This window comes from Otolemur garnettii, unplaced genomic scaffold (assembly GCF_000181295.1).
Source record: "Otolemur garnettii isolate 467f Iridium unplaced genomic scaffold, OtoGar3 scaffold00082, whole genome shotgun sequence".
NCBI lineage: Eukaryota > Metazoa > Chordata > Mammalia > Primates > Galagidae > Otolemur > Otolemur garnettii.
Window position 1 is genome coordinate 3,577,568 of NW_003852477.1, and position 13,730 is coordinate 3,591,297.

The 13,730-nt window shown below is 47.5% G+C and overlaps 1 protein-coding gene across 4 annotated transcripts in view; it reads left to right on the forward strand.

The window, feature by feature from the left end:
• TRAK1 (trafficking kinesin protein 1) overlaps positions 1-13,730 on the forward strand; it is a 194,890-nt gene that overhangs the window by 62,409 nt on the left and 118,751 nt on the right. The window contains exon 2 of one of the 4 annotated variants that reach the window (XM_023515947.1): positions 572-868. Coding sequence is in view for 2 of the 4 variants with exons in the window: in XM_023515946.1 (XP_023371714.1) it covers positions 4,845-4,935 (91 nt within the window). In the remaining 2 variants the exon portion in view is untranslated. Of the gene's footprint in view, positions 1-571; positions 869-4,680; positions 4,936-13,730 lie in introns of those variants that run through there. The other 3 variants (XM_023515952.1, XM_023515946.1, XM_023515951.1) reach the window with 3 other exon arrangements.

The following is a 13,730-nucleotide window of genomic DNA, read 5'->3' on the forward strand; positions in this document are numbered from 1 at the left end:
GAGATGCCTTGACTTGAAGGAAAACAAGCAAATTTTCTGCAAATTTTCAGAATTTGCAGTCTGAATCCACATCATCTTGGCCCTTATTTATTATTAATATTATTTTTATTGCTGGGGATTCATTGAGGGTACAAAGAACCAGGTTATACTAATTGCATTTGTCAGGCAAAGACCCTCTTGCAAGTGTGTTCCTCTCCCAAGAGGTGTGCCAAACACAGTGCCCCCTCTTCCTTCTCTCCGTTCCCCCACTCCCCACTGTGTACTAGGTCATTGATTGTCCTTATATCAAAATTGAGAACATTGGATTCTTCTCCATTCTTGTGATGCTTTACTAAGAAGAATGTGTTCCAGCTCCATCCAAGTTAGTACAAAAGTTACATAGTCTCCATCTTTTTTAGTGACTGAATAATTCAATGCAATCTCCATTAAAATCCCAACATTATACTTTCAAGATTTGGAAAAAAAAATTCTTCATTTTGTATGGAACCAGGGCCATTATTTTTTGAAGAGTTGTCCAGGCTTATTCATAGACTCTGAGTAACTGTGTCCTTCTCTCTGGATTGTTCTGTAGATTCCCTGTGAGGAGCCCCTGCTGGTGCACCAGACCTACTGGGGGCTACCTGCCCAACTGCCCCAGACTCCGGCAGTGGGGCCCCCGATGGCAGTGGGCACCTCCCTGTGAAACTTGCCAAGCTGGACGCCACAGCTCTGCACGACGACACTTTGGCCAGCTCTGTGCCCGCTTCGGAGGTGTGCAACCATGCAGTCCTAGCCTGCAGCCCGGGCATCCCCGAGGAACACTATATAAGTGAGGCTGTGGAAGATGCTCCCAGCTCCAGAGGGTACCGGGATGCCTGCACCATTACCGGTATGGGGGCCCTTCCCCTGAGAGGGAGGAGGGTGGGGGGCTGTGGTCAGTGAGGACAGGGGAAGGGATGCAGCTACAGGAAGGGATATGGGGGCGGAGCCTCCAAAGTGCAAAAGAGTCTGAGCTTTGGGATTGTGAGACCTCCCATCCAGAGCCTCCTTTGCTGGTGAATCGTTCTGTGACTTGTGTCAGTCACTGACCTGTCTGAGATGTAGATACCAGCTCCCAGAATTGTCGTGAGGGTTAAAGACAGTAACATTGAGCCCTGAGTAGCATGCCAGTGTACTTGAGCCCCTTCCTCCTCTCTCTGAAGTTCAGTTTCTTCACAGATTAGATAGGTGTAACATATGCTGTCACTGTGGGATGCAAAAACGGAGAACTACACGCAGTGCCCTTTGTACACCATCAGGTTTGCACAGATGTTGGTTCTTATAGATACCTGTGTCATCCATACCTTCCCAGTGTCTCAGGAACAGGATGATCACCTCCCAGGTCACTGACAGCATCCGCTATCTACGCATTTGGCACTAGAACTTTTGCTTGTTTTTTCCCCCCAGGGAAACAAGTGCTTGCAGCCAGCGCGAGAGGGCTCTCAGTGGAAATGGTGTAGGGCGGTGTGCCTGACAGCAGCAAGTGGAAGAGTCATGGTTAAATCGGTTGGGTTTATGTAGAAGTTTGCTCTGTTTGTTACTTTAAAAATATATTATTTTTTAAATCGGGAAATTATAATCGTACATATTCATGGAGTACCTACATAGTGGTGTGTGGATATATATAATGTGTAATGATCTGCTCAGGGTAATTAGCATATGCCTCATCTCAAACACACATCATTTCTTTGTGTGAGGAGTGTTCAGTATCCTAGCTGTTTGACGCTATGTAATAAGTTATTGTTAAGCGTAGTCATCTGGCCGTGCTATAGAGCACTAGAACTTCTTCCTCCTTTCTCGCTGTAATTTTGTATCCTTTAACCAGTCTTTCCCTATTTCCCATTTTTGTCTGTAGTTCTTGCTTTCATTCTCCAGGATTGCCTGGTGACAGTTTAGTAATATGGGAGTTTGCTTCTAGTAGCTTCTTCTGTGTTACCAGTTACTGTGTGGTAGGAGTTTCCTGGCTACCGAGGGACACAGAGGAGGCCCCAGTGCCAGGCCCTGCACACCTCTTCTCCCTTCCCTTGCAGTGGCCCACACATGTCACCCTCCACCTGTGCACTGAGTCCTGCCCCCCGTTCACCTGCCACCTGAAGGACACAGTTCCTGTTTCTCCCTTTTCTCTACTGCATCTTCCTTTCCCCCTTGAACATAAGTCTTTCTTACCAGCACAACAACATGCTGTGACTCTCCCTTCTTAAGTAGAGTCCTTCTCAGCCTTGTGTTCCCTGCAGGCCAGTGCCCTGTGCCTTTGCCCCTCTGTCTGCTTTCTCCAGTTTCTCCCCTCTTCTCTCCCGAGCCCACTGTGGGCAGGCTCATCCCCCCCCTCCCCCAGCGCCGACAGCCTTGTCGGTCCATGCGTGCGTCCTCAGCCTTTGCCTGACTTCACTGTTCAGCCATACTTGACACTGGCTTTTCTGGAAACAGGGTCCTCCCTTGGGCCTCCATGTGCTGCTCATCTTTATGCCTTGGGGGCCTGGGCTCAGCCCCTCTCCACTTTGTTGTCTTGTGCATGTCTACATACCAAGTGGTCTTGCCACTATCTAGGTTTTAAAACCAACCTCTGTTCTCCTGAGCCTGGACCTCTCTCCCAAAGGTCAGCCCTCTCAGTCTCATTCCACAGAGTTTCTGCTTAGACACCTGACTGGTGCCTCTGTGTCACGCAGCGCACAGCGAGTTCCTGATTTCCATCCCCCCTGTTGTGGGGCCTTCCCTGTCCTAAGCATCATTCTGATTGCTCAGGCCAAACACCTTGGAGGCGTTTATGACTTCTTTCTTTCACTCCTGTTTGCCAGAAGTTCTGTTGGCTCTATCTTCATAGTATGCCCAGATTTTGGCCATTTCTCCCAGTTCCCCAGCAGCCACCTGGTCCCAGCAGCCTTCATCACATGCCTGGATGATCACACTGGCCTCCCAGCTGGGCCTCCTGCTGCCGCCCTTGCCTCCCATGCAGTCTGTGCTGCGCCATCCCTGACAATTGGCTTTTCATACAGAGTCGCATGGTAGAACTCTCCTCCCAACCTGCAGTGAGCTCCATCTCACAGCGGCCTCTGAGGGTCTGAGTGGTGGGCTCCCCTCAGCCCCACTCTATTCCAGCATGCTAGCCTGCTCCCTAGTCCTCCTGCACTCCAGGCACACCAGTGGCAGAGCCTCTGTTCTTGTGCTGCCTCACCTGGATTGCCTTAGCCCTCGATGTCCTCATGACCCCTCTCCCTTTTCTAAGTGGCATTTCTGTGGATATATTTTGTGACCACCTAAAGCAGTGGTTCCTTAACTTTCCTAGTGCTGCGACTTTTTAATACAGTTCCTCATGTTGTGGTGACCCCAAACTATAAAATTATTTTCATTACTACTTTGTAACTGTAATTTTGCTACTGTCATGACCCACAGGTCGAGAACCTCTGACCTAAAGAGCGGTCCATCTCACTTTTCCCTATGTCCCTTTTCTGCTTTATTTTTCTCCCTCTATTTGATCATCCTCTGAGCAACCAATGTTTTCATTTTGTCTGCCAAACTTGCAATAGACTATACACTCCTCAAGGGCAAGGACTGTGTCTGTTTTGCACGCCCCTGAATCAACTGAAGTAGCGCCTGCATGTGGCCGGTGCTCAGTGAACATCTGTTGGGTGAATAAACTGAGTCGTTTACTTATTACAACCCCATGAAGTAAGCACTGTTACCCTCTTTTTGCAGATGAAGGGACTAAATCTTGAAAGGTTTAGCATCTTGCCCGAGACCGCTGATCTCTAGTTGCATCCAGGTCTGAGGGTCTAGGGGCATGTGTTCTCTGCTGCCCAGGAATTTAGTCTCATTGGAGATGGATGAGCCAGTGGAAAGGCCTGTCTGGGACGATAAGCACAGGTCACCGAGGAGACCATGGAGGGTGCTAGCCTTAGACGGGAAAGAACAGAGGCGGACCAGGAGAACTTTGTGGAGGAGAAGACATCCCAACTGCACTAACATTTGTCCAAATAGTCAAAATTAAAAGAAAAATTAAAAAATGTACGTGAACTGACCCCTGGGATTTTAGTGGTATCTGTACCAGTGAAATCTAGGAAACGTTCAGCCGGTTAGAGTAGTTTCACTTTCTCCAGACTTGACAACTGAGGGCAGAGAAGCAGCAGAATGCAGTGCTGAAACTGCAAACCCTGTGGTAACTCGAGGTTCTTTGGGACCGGAGGAGAGCTGAGAGACAGCTCGGTGCTGTTGTATTTAGCAAGGTTTTGGTAGGCAGCAGTGGAAACATAGGCGCTGCTGTGTGTGTAAGGCGCTGGGCGGCCAGGTGATGTTGAGGTGCTCAGATTAAAGTCGTATTAGATGGTCATGGAAAGGAGACATAAAATGGAAAAAAGTTCTCTGAGTGTCCCCAGGAATGCCTGTGTGGACTCCTAGTGGTTTGCCAAGTGCACTCCCAGGACACTGCTTGGCATGGGGCCTTTGATAAACACACTCCTCCCCCAGTCCTCCCCAGGGAGCCCAGAGATGAACAGCAGACTTTTTGTTCCACTCTAATTTTTAGGCAAATCCAAATGCCCATCACAAAGCCCTGTTCTCCCTGCTACTCCCCTACCCCCAACTTGAAGGTATCACATTTTTGGGTGCGTCATTTTGGGGTGGTTTAACAAGATGAGCCGATAGGGTTCCCAGGCCGCCCGGAGTTACGTAACCCATTGTGCTTCCAGGGCAGCGCACAATCTTAGGATTTGCCCTAACAGGCACACTCAGAAAACTGCTGAGGGAGGCTGGAGAGGGTGGCCGTGCCCAGGCTGAGCTCTCATGGAGGATCTCTTTTTTCTCTGACTTGCACTTGGAGTTTATGTCTGCACATGGCATTGCTTTTTCAATTTGGGCAGCCCGGAAGGGCCCAGTCTCTGCCAGGACTCAGCCGAGGCAAGCTTATTCAGACAAACTCGTGTGGTAAGTGTGTTTGCCTGGTGTGTCTGCTGTTTGTTTTCTTTGTGGTGTGTCCGGAAAGGAGAAAACATTACAGAAGTTGTTTCTGTCTTGCTCCGTGCCGCTTGCCAGCTTGTCCATGGCCATGTGGTAGGGAAATGGTGATACTGAAAGATTGGCAGGCAGAGTGGAGAGACTTTAGAGGCTGCTCCCCCTGTTCCCTTGTCCCCCATCTCTTTGTCCCCCCATCTTCTGTCCCCCCATCCCCTTGTCCTCCTCATCAGAGGAGGCAAGTAACCCCTGGGGGTGTGAGCTTCAGGGCTGAGTTGGGACCAGGCGCCCTGGACTCTCAACTTCTTTTCCCTTCACAATTGCTCTGCAGCCATAAGCAGGGTCTTTTAGGGTCCTTCTGGCCACTCTCACTCTGTAATTTCTCTAATTCTGTGTCTTTTTTTATTTATTTATTTATTTATTTATTTTTTTTTTTTGAGACAGAGCCTCAAGCTGTCCCCCTGGGTAGAGTGCCGTGGCATTACAGCTCACAGCAACCTCCAACTCCTGGGCTCAAGCGAGTTTCCTGCCTCCGCCTCCCAAGTAGCTGGGACCACAGGCGCCCGCCACAACGCCCGGCTATTTTTTGGTTGCAGCCGTCATTGTTGTTTGGCGGGTCCAGGCTGGGGATTCGAACCCACCACCTTAGGTGTACGTGGCTGGCGCCTTAGCCGGTTGAGCTATAGGCGCCGAGCCCTAATTCTGTGTCTTAATCCTTATTTCCTAGAGCCTAACCTGGTCCTGGGTCAGCAAGGAGCTTTTCAAAAGTTGAGAACCAAACCACCCCCCCTCCTTCCATGTCATCCACCCTCACTTTCTTTTGTCCTTTCCTAGCTGCTTGGCCCGTGAGTCTGGTCCACACCCCGGTGATGAAGAGCTTGCTAGCCCTCCTGCTCTGGCTTGTCTCTCTTGCTGTGGGGCTGACGTTTCTCCTCATTTCCTCTGAGCTGGTTAGAGTCTAATGGTTGATGACCTGTCTGGTTTCTGTCCTGTCTGCATGCTGTTTCCTGAAAGCTGTCTGGGTCAAAAGACAGTAAATTCCTGAGAGGTGTGAGTTCCTCTCATCCTGTTCCAGTCAGTTTTAGGTTTCAAGACATGTAAATCTTACTGAATAAGCCTAAAGACACTTTGAACATTCATGAATCAGTAAGATTATATTCAGGGTCACTTCTGCCTGGGGCTTGTGTTCATTGCTGGTGTTGGTGGCTGAGGACTGGTCCTGTCCTTGGAGCACAGAGCTGGGCAGAGGTGTGAATGGTGAGGACTGCTGGGAAGAGTGACCAGCAGCAGCTCTGCCTGGAGTTCTCATCGGCAAAGGGCCTGATTTAGGATGTGTTCCTCTTCTAGCATCGGCTTAAGCCACATGCTTGATGTTGTTTCCTCAGAAAACACTGTGGGCTTCGTGCACATTTTTTATTAATTGAATTTAAGATCTTATTAATTGCCATCTCGTATAATGTCTTTTCCATTGACAGTTTATAATCTTAATGGCACTTACTTGGCTGTATTAATGAATGAAACAGTAAAGAATGGACAGTGAAATATCCTCTCTTTGGCAGAGTGAGAAGTTATGAATTAGAATCTAGAGAACTATAAATATTTTCTAAGTTTGTAATTTGGAAGTGGCTTTTGCTCCTTCTCTCAGTGGAATCTCCTGTTTAACCGTCGATTTGTTTTTTGCAAGTGGAATGCTGGACAGGGTCCTATTATGCTGATTTCTAGAGCTAACATTTGATCTTTGCAAAAACACAAAAACCCTCACCTCTGCCTTTTAAATATGCTAGAAATGACTTTTATGACCTTTTAAATATGCTAGAAAAGACTTTTGCAACTGCTAACTGATCATCCTCACCATGGATGGGTGGACTGAATATTTATGACACAGGGTTTTTGACATAAATTGTAAAATTCAGTTAATGAATTTATAAGATTCTTGACACATAATTGAGGGTTATAGTTCTCCTGTGTTTCATTTTTTTTTTAAATCTTCATTCTAATTGGTTTGAATTCTTCATTTGAAACAAGTTTTTAAAATGTGTCACCTGTTACAGAATTGTCTACCTCAAATCATTTAAAAAAGCTGGCAAATAATAAATTATAATACAGAATATATTAGAAGAAATTACAGTTGCTACAGAGGGGCCAGGTGTGGGCCTTGGCCTTGGCACTCTGTTCACCCTGCTCAGTTGAGGGCTGCTGTAGGGGCTTGGCCTGGAACTGACAGAGGGTGCAGGGATTGGGCTGAGCAAATGGATTTGGATGCGCTGAGAACTTTGGAGTCAGAGATTTGTCTGTGTTCCCTGACACTTGTTCACCTGTGAATATTGAAAAACTTGAGCAAATCAAGCTGAAATGATGATATGCCAAAACATTAAAACTGTAGTTAGACCTGGAATAAAATGCATTTTATAAGTCCTATATTAGGGTTCTTTAGAGAAACAGAATTTTGTGTGTGAGTTGTGTGCGTTATGAGAAATTGGGTCATTCCATTATGAAGGCTGACATGGCCCTGGATCTTAGTTGGCAAGCCTGAGATGTAGGAGAGCCAAGGGTGTAGCTCCAGTCTGAAGGCTGAGAGGCTTGAGACCCAGGAACAGCTGACATTTCAGGCTGAAGGCAGGAAGGAGCTAGCTTCCAGCTTGCAGGCAGGCAGGCGGAATCTTTTCTTGCACCCAGAAGGGCTGGCCTTTTTGTTTTATTCAGGCCTTCACCCGATCAGATGAGCTCCTTCCTGCCCACGTTAGAGAGTATATTCTACTCAGTCTCCCCATTCAGACATTAATGTCCCCCAGAAATATCATCACAGACACACCCAGTAGTGTTTCTGGGCACCCTATGACCTAGTCAAGTTGACATATAAAATTAGCCTTCACAAGTCCTGACAACAGTTGACGCTGAGTAGCAGCTCTGTGGCTGGCAGGTTTCCAACCACTGCTTGTGGAGCTCATTCAGTTCTCAGCACAAATCTGCAGGGTGGGTACTGTTATTACTCCCAGAGTGAGGCGGCTTAACTTCTCACATAAAACAGGGGCTCAGCAATGTCTTCCTCCCTCTCTCCCTCTTTCTCTCCCCCTGGGTAGAGTATTGTGGTATCATAGATCACAACAACCTCAAATCCCTGGGCTCAATCAATTCTCCTGATTCAGCCTCCTGAGTAGCTGAGATTGCAGGTGTATGTCACCATGCCTAGCTAGTTTTTTCTATTTTTAGTAGAGATGGGGGTCTCACCCTTCTTGCTCAGGCTGGTCTCAAGCTCCTGAGCTCAAGCAGTCTTCCCACCTTGGCCTTCCAGAGTGCTAAGCTTGAGTTACCATGCCTGGCAGTATTATTTTCCAAAAAAGTTACTGTCTTTCACTGGGACTTTTTAAAAAAATAATTTCATTTAGTTAGGATTTTAAATTATAAAAATATGTGTGATAAAACTTGAAAGTATACCAGCTACCAATACAATTTAGCAGTTAAAAAAAATCATTCCAGAAAGTCTTTTGCACATAATTCTTTTTATGAAAAACACAAATGGGACCACACCATACACTGTGTCTGCTGGTACCTGGATCTTGGACATCCCAGCCTCCAGAACTGTGGGAAATAAATGCCTGTCGTCTACAAGCCACCAGTTTATGGCATTTTGTTATAACACCCTAAACAGACTAGGAAAAGTCAGCAGTCACAGTCCTAGAAGACCTAATGTTTCTTTTTATAACAAACATTTTGTGATTCCTATTTTATTAATCTGAGATTAAGTGAATAACTAATCCTCTTAAGCATATAATTTTAAAAGAATCAATGTAACACCTTACTGTAAGATAAAGGAGGAACTAAAGTAAAATGATGTAGCCCGTATTTCAGTTGTAACTGCACGGACATGGCTTCACTGGGATGTGTGATGAGCAGTTAGGCCCTGCCCCTGCAGGTAGACTTACTGTGATGGGGACAGCCACAAAGGCAACTAATTATGCCAGCTGCTCGGGTCCAAGAAAACACCGCTGCTGCAGAAGTCCCTTACTGATGGGTACTGTGAATTGTTTCCAGTTTTGCTTTTTAAATGATACGCCAAGCCTCATAAGCATCAACTTAAAAAGTATGCAACAGAAAAAAAAATGCAAACTGTTCAAAGAATGCACCTTTGGGGCCAAGTGTGGTGACTCATACCTACAATCCTAGCACTTTGGGAGACCAAGGCAGGTGAATCACCTGAGCTCAAGAGTGGGAGACCAGCCTGAACAAAAGCAAGACCCCGTCTCTAAAAACTAGCTGGGTGTTGTGGCAGGCACCTGTAGTCCCAGCTACTTGGGAGACTGAGGCAATAGGATTGCTTAAGCCCAAGAGCTGGAGGTTGCTGTGAGCTATGGCATCCAGGCACTCTACCAAGAATGACAAAGTGAGACATTGTCTAAAAAAAAAAGAAGAGTGTACCTTTGGGTTTTCTACTCCCATAAGATCCCCAGACTGCTACTTCTCCTCCCCAAAGGAAACACTGTTTATAAATATTCCAAGTGTGTGTATGTATGTATATATACCCCCCTTTACATTTCTTACAAATGGGGGCACACACTAAACATACTATTGCTTTTCTCTCAGCAGTCTATGCTGGAAAGCTTTCTAGCTGGCACACAGCCGTCATTTGCTTTTTGTTGGTTGCATATATTAATCATTGCTTTCAAGAGCGACAGTTGATTTAAATGCTTCCCTGCTGATGGATGTGCAGATTTCCCCCATATTTTACAAATATAAATACGGATGGGGATAGGAGATATCTTGTTTCCACATGTTGGAGCAAATAGTGAGGTACGTACATGAAGGAATTCCTAGAGTGGAGACTTTAGTTCTGATGGGTATAGTCAGAGAGGTTGTGTTTTGTGTATTGTTCCGATGATGTGGGAGAGCATGTGGGCCCAGCCCGCCTGCACCCTGGGTATTCCCATAGGCTTTGCTCTTTGCCAGCTGAGGTGGCTAAGACGGCAGCACAGGTGATCTTGATTTGAACTCCAGTCGGTATGTAGGGGTTGAGCATCTTTCAGTATTTCCTAGAGGTATTATTATTGTCTTTTCTGTGACTTGAGGTAAATGCTTCTTAACAAGTTTCTACTTTTAGCTCACAGAGTGGTTACCTCCATAATTCTAAGTAAGATAATTGTTATTTACACTTTGTTTTCTCTCCCCCTCATTTAACATGGTCTGCTAGGTCTTAATTTTGAATTCTAGATGTGAAAGACCATGCTTTGGATCACCTACTAGGCACGTACACAGTGCCTTCTATAAATGGGGCAGGGATCACTGTGTATTTTGTGATTTGAATCTTTAAATCTGCCAGGCATTTATTTTAGAAAACAGACCAAACACATACTGACAGCTGGTCAGTCGGGGTATATAATCTGGGCAGGGCTGCCAGGGTCTCACTTCTTAAACTACAGTGATACCAGCAGCTGGGTCAGTACTGGGGTCACTCTGGTATTGATGGTGGGTATTCTGTTTTCAGGATGTTTTTCAGTTTTCCTTTCCTCCCTTCCTTTCTTTTTTCTTCTTCTCATTCTCTTCTCTCCCCCGACCCCCGTATCCCTTCCTTCCACCTCTCTCTTTTCCTCTCCTTCTTCTTCCTTCCTCCTTTCTACCTGTTTCTCCTCTTTTTCTCCTTCCTTCTTCCCCTCTTCTCCCCCCTGTGTCTCTCCTCCCCTCCTTCCCTTCCTTTCTCTGTTTCCTCCTCCTCTTCCTTAAAGAAATATTTTTTTCTTTTGTAAAATTGTGCAACCAAGGTGGACCTAGGCTGGCGAAGCCTTGAAGCTTTGCGCTGTTTAGTAGAGCTTCTTAGGTAGAAGCAACAGATAGGTAAATGTTCTTTGTTAGATGGAGGAAGAGACGTCTGCCGGTCCTAAACTGGCCCTTTCCCTGTTGTGTTTGGCTAACAGGTACCTTCTTACCCAGATATTGATAGTTGAGTGTGCAATGACTGGTATGTTAGTATTCACTGCATGTCTTCAGGGTGCAATAAGACTTCTGAATTATAAGCTAGCATCCAAAGAGAAGGAGGAGGTGAGCATTTGAGTAAACTGAAGTGGGAAGGCTGAAGACTGTGAGTTCTGCAGGAGGTAACCTGATCACTGAAGGGGGGTGGGGAAAGAAAGAGCACGAGAAGCCAGCCAGGGCACCCTGTGGGGAGACTGGAGGCTGCTCGGAATGTGGTTTTGCCCTAACTTACTGCACTGCTGAGAGCCTGTTTCATCCCTCATCCAGGCCTGTCTCACTTCCTGCCCTGCCACCCTCTGCCACCACGGTGGGGGAGAAGAAGGAGGATTGCTGAATCCCATCTCTGAGGATAGGAGCCCTTGGTATTCTAGGGCTCACAGGCAGCCCAGTGTGGGAGCTTAGCTCCCAGATAGTTGGTTTCATCCAGAACTGAGTTTTGCCCTGTGAGTGCCCTGAAAGTACCATGGGAGCAAGGAAGGATGGGCCTTAGGCATCAGCATGGTTGAAGCAAAAAGCTGTGGGGTTCAGGCCCAAAGAGAGTGGGGCCTGGGGGCTTGATGTGGAATAGCAGGAACAACAGCTGTGAGGGCTGTGGTCAGGGAGAGGGCATTTGAATTCCAGGTCTCAGAGGTGGCCTGGCTGTGGCTGGCAGAGGTGCCATGTGATGGGAGGGCCATTGAGCGTACTGAGGTCCAGGAATTGAGAGGTGGGGATGGGGGGGAGTTGGATGATGTCAGGCCCTGGGGGGGGGGGCGGTGACAGCCTGGATGAGTGGCTGGACTTGGCAGAGGATGATTGCAACCTCCATATCAGGCTGGAGGTGCTGGGAGGTGAGCAGGGGATGAGGCATGAGTCTCAAGTGAGCGAGGATTTTTAAAGGCAGATGGGAGAAAATGAAGTGGATGTGGCCAGAGGAGCCAGGGGGTACTGGCAACAACTCCAGACTCAGGGGGCCCGCTCAGGGCAAGATCCTCATCTTTACCCTCTCAGGTTTAAACACTAGCTCTATTCTGATCCAGATGATGGAACGCATGTGGGACAGACTGGACCTTCATGGTTGGGGGAGAAGGAAGGCCTCCCTTCTGAATGGTGGGGAAAATGAGGGCAGGCGAAGGCTGCAGGCAGGACCCCTCCTTCACCGCCCCAGCATGCAGGAAGGGAGGGACCCTGGCATCCTTCTCTTCTCTTGGTGGGAATTCTGTTCTCACTCCCAACCCAACACATTAGGATTCAGCTTATCAAATGCTCTTTTTCAGCATTGAAAAGTCCTTAACCTTTGGTCATTCATACCTGCATGTTAGAACTCCATCGTCCAGTGCTGTTTTAACTGCTATTTCTCCCTCTTTATGTGGATTTTTTGGTGTGTAGAAATGAGAAGCGGCACTCTGAGTTTGTGAAGGGCCGGGAAGTTTTCTGGCTGGGGCTCTCCCTGCCTCTGCCTTTGTTTTGAATTCGGGCTGCTCGGGACTGGGCGGCGGGGACGGCCTGTCCGCGTAGGACGCAGCGCCACCTAGCGGGCGGGAAGGCGCTGGCGCAGGAGTTGGGAGCCCTGGCCTGGTCTGTGAAAGGGACTGAGGATATTGATGGTCACACAAGTCTCATGGTGGGGCAGGCAACTTTAGGTCTGTAGAACAAGAGAAATCCCGGTGCCCCCTCAATCCTTCTCCTGCCTTGATCCATCAACCTTTTTCCTGTACCTGTTGGCTTTGTTTTCTGGAGCTAATTCCAGAAGTAGTTTTCGTTGAGGGAGGCTGTTATTAAAGCCAAATCTGGCCATGATTTTCCTGCTTAGACTACATGTAAGGAGAGTCTGATGGGGGTCCATCTCAGTCCCATACAGTGACCTTTATTCTGTTTGTCAGTGGTTGTACTTTAAGTTACGTGTGTGTGCCAGGTAGTTGTTGCTGTAGATATGCTCACAACTCCCAACTTCTGCAGCATTCACTTCTCACTGGGGGTCATGGCTCACCTAGAGTTGGCTGGGCTTCATTTCAGGTCTGCTCTGCTTGTCTCTCATTTGGGGATCTGGGATAAGGGGGCAGTTGCTACCTAGGGACACGCTATCCTCCTGGCAGAGAACAGGAGGACCCCACCACACCAGCACAGTCTCTGGTTGGACATGGAGTTCTATGTACTAACATCCCATTGGACTTAATAAGTCATGTGGCATGGCCCAGAGTCAGAGTTGGGAAATGCTATTTCATTCAAACTGAACCATAGCAAGGGTGAAAAATGAAGGAAGAATGGGAAACAACAGGAAGAGCCTGGTTGTAGAAGATTCTTAGGTGACCAGAGTGGCCTTGAATGGCCAAGAGCATAGGAAAAGCCTCATGGTACCAGTCATCTCTGAATGCTGTGCTGCTTCTCAGCCTTGTTGGGCTGGAGAGCTTGGGGCGGGGTGAGTGGGGAAAGGATGTGGGCCCTTATTGCCTAGAGCAGGGGTTGGTAAACTACCGTGAAGGGCCAGAGTGAGTATTTTAGGTTTGCCGGTCATAGGATCTCTGTCACAATTGCTCTTCTCTGCTGTAGTAGCACAGAAGCAGCCATGGGCACTATCTAAAGGAAGGGTTTGGCTGTGTTTCAAAAAAATTGGTGCCAATTTAACAGTAAGAGATAGGGTGATGCCTGTGGCTCAAAAGAGTAGGGGACCAGCTCCATATGCCGAAGGTGGCGGATTCAAGCCCAGCCCAGCCAAAAACTGCAGAAACAAACAAACAAACAAACAAACCCCAAGAGATAAATAACTCTTTTTAGCTGGGAAGCCAAGTAAAATTCAAAGGGCTGTTGGTGTGTCCAGTAATACC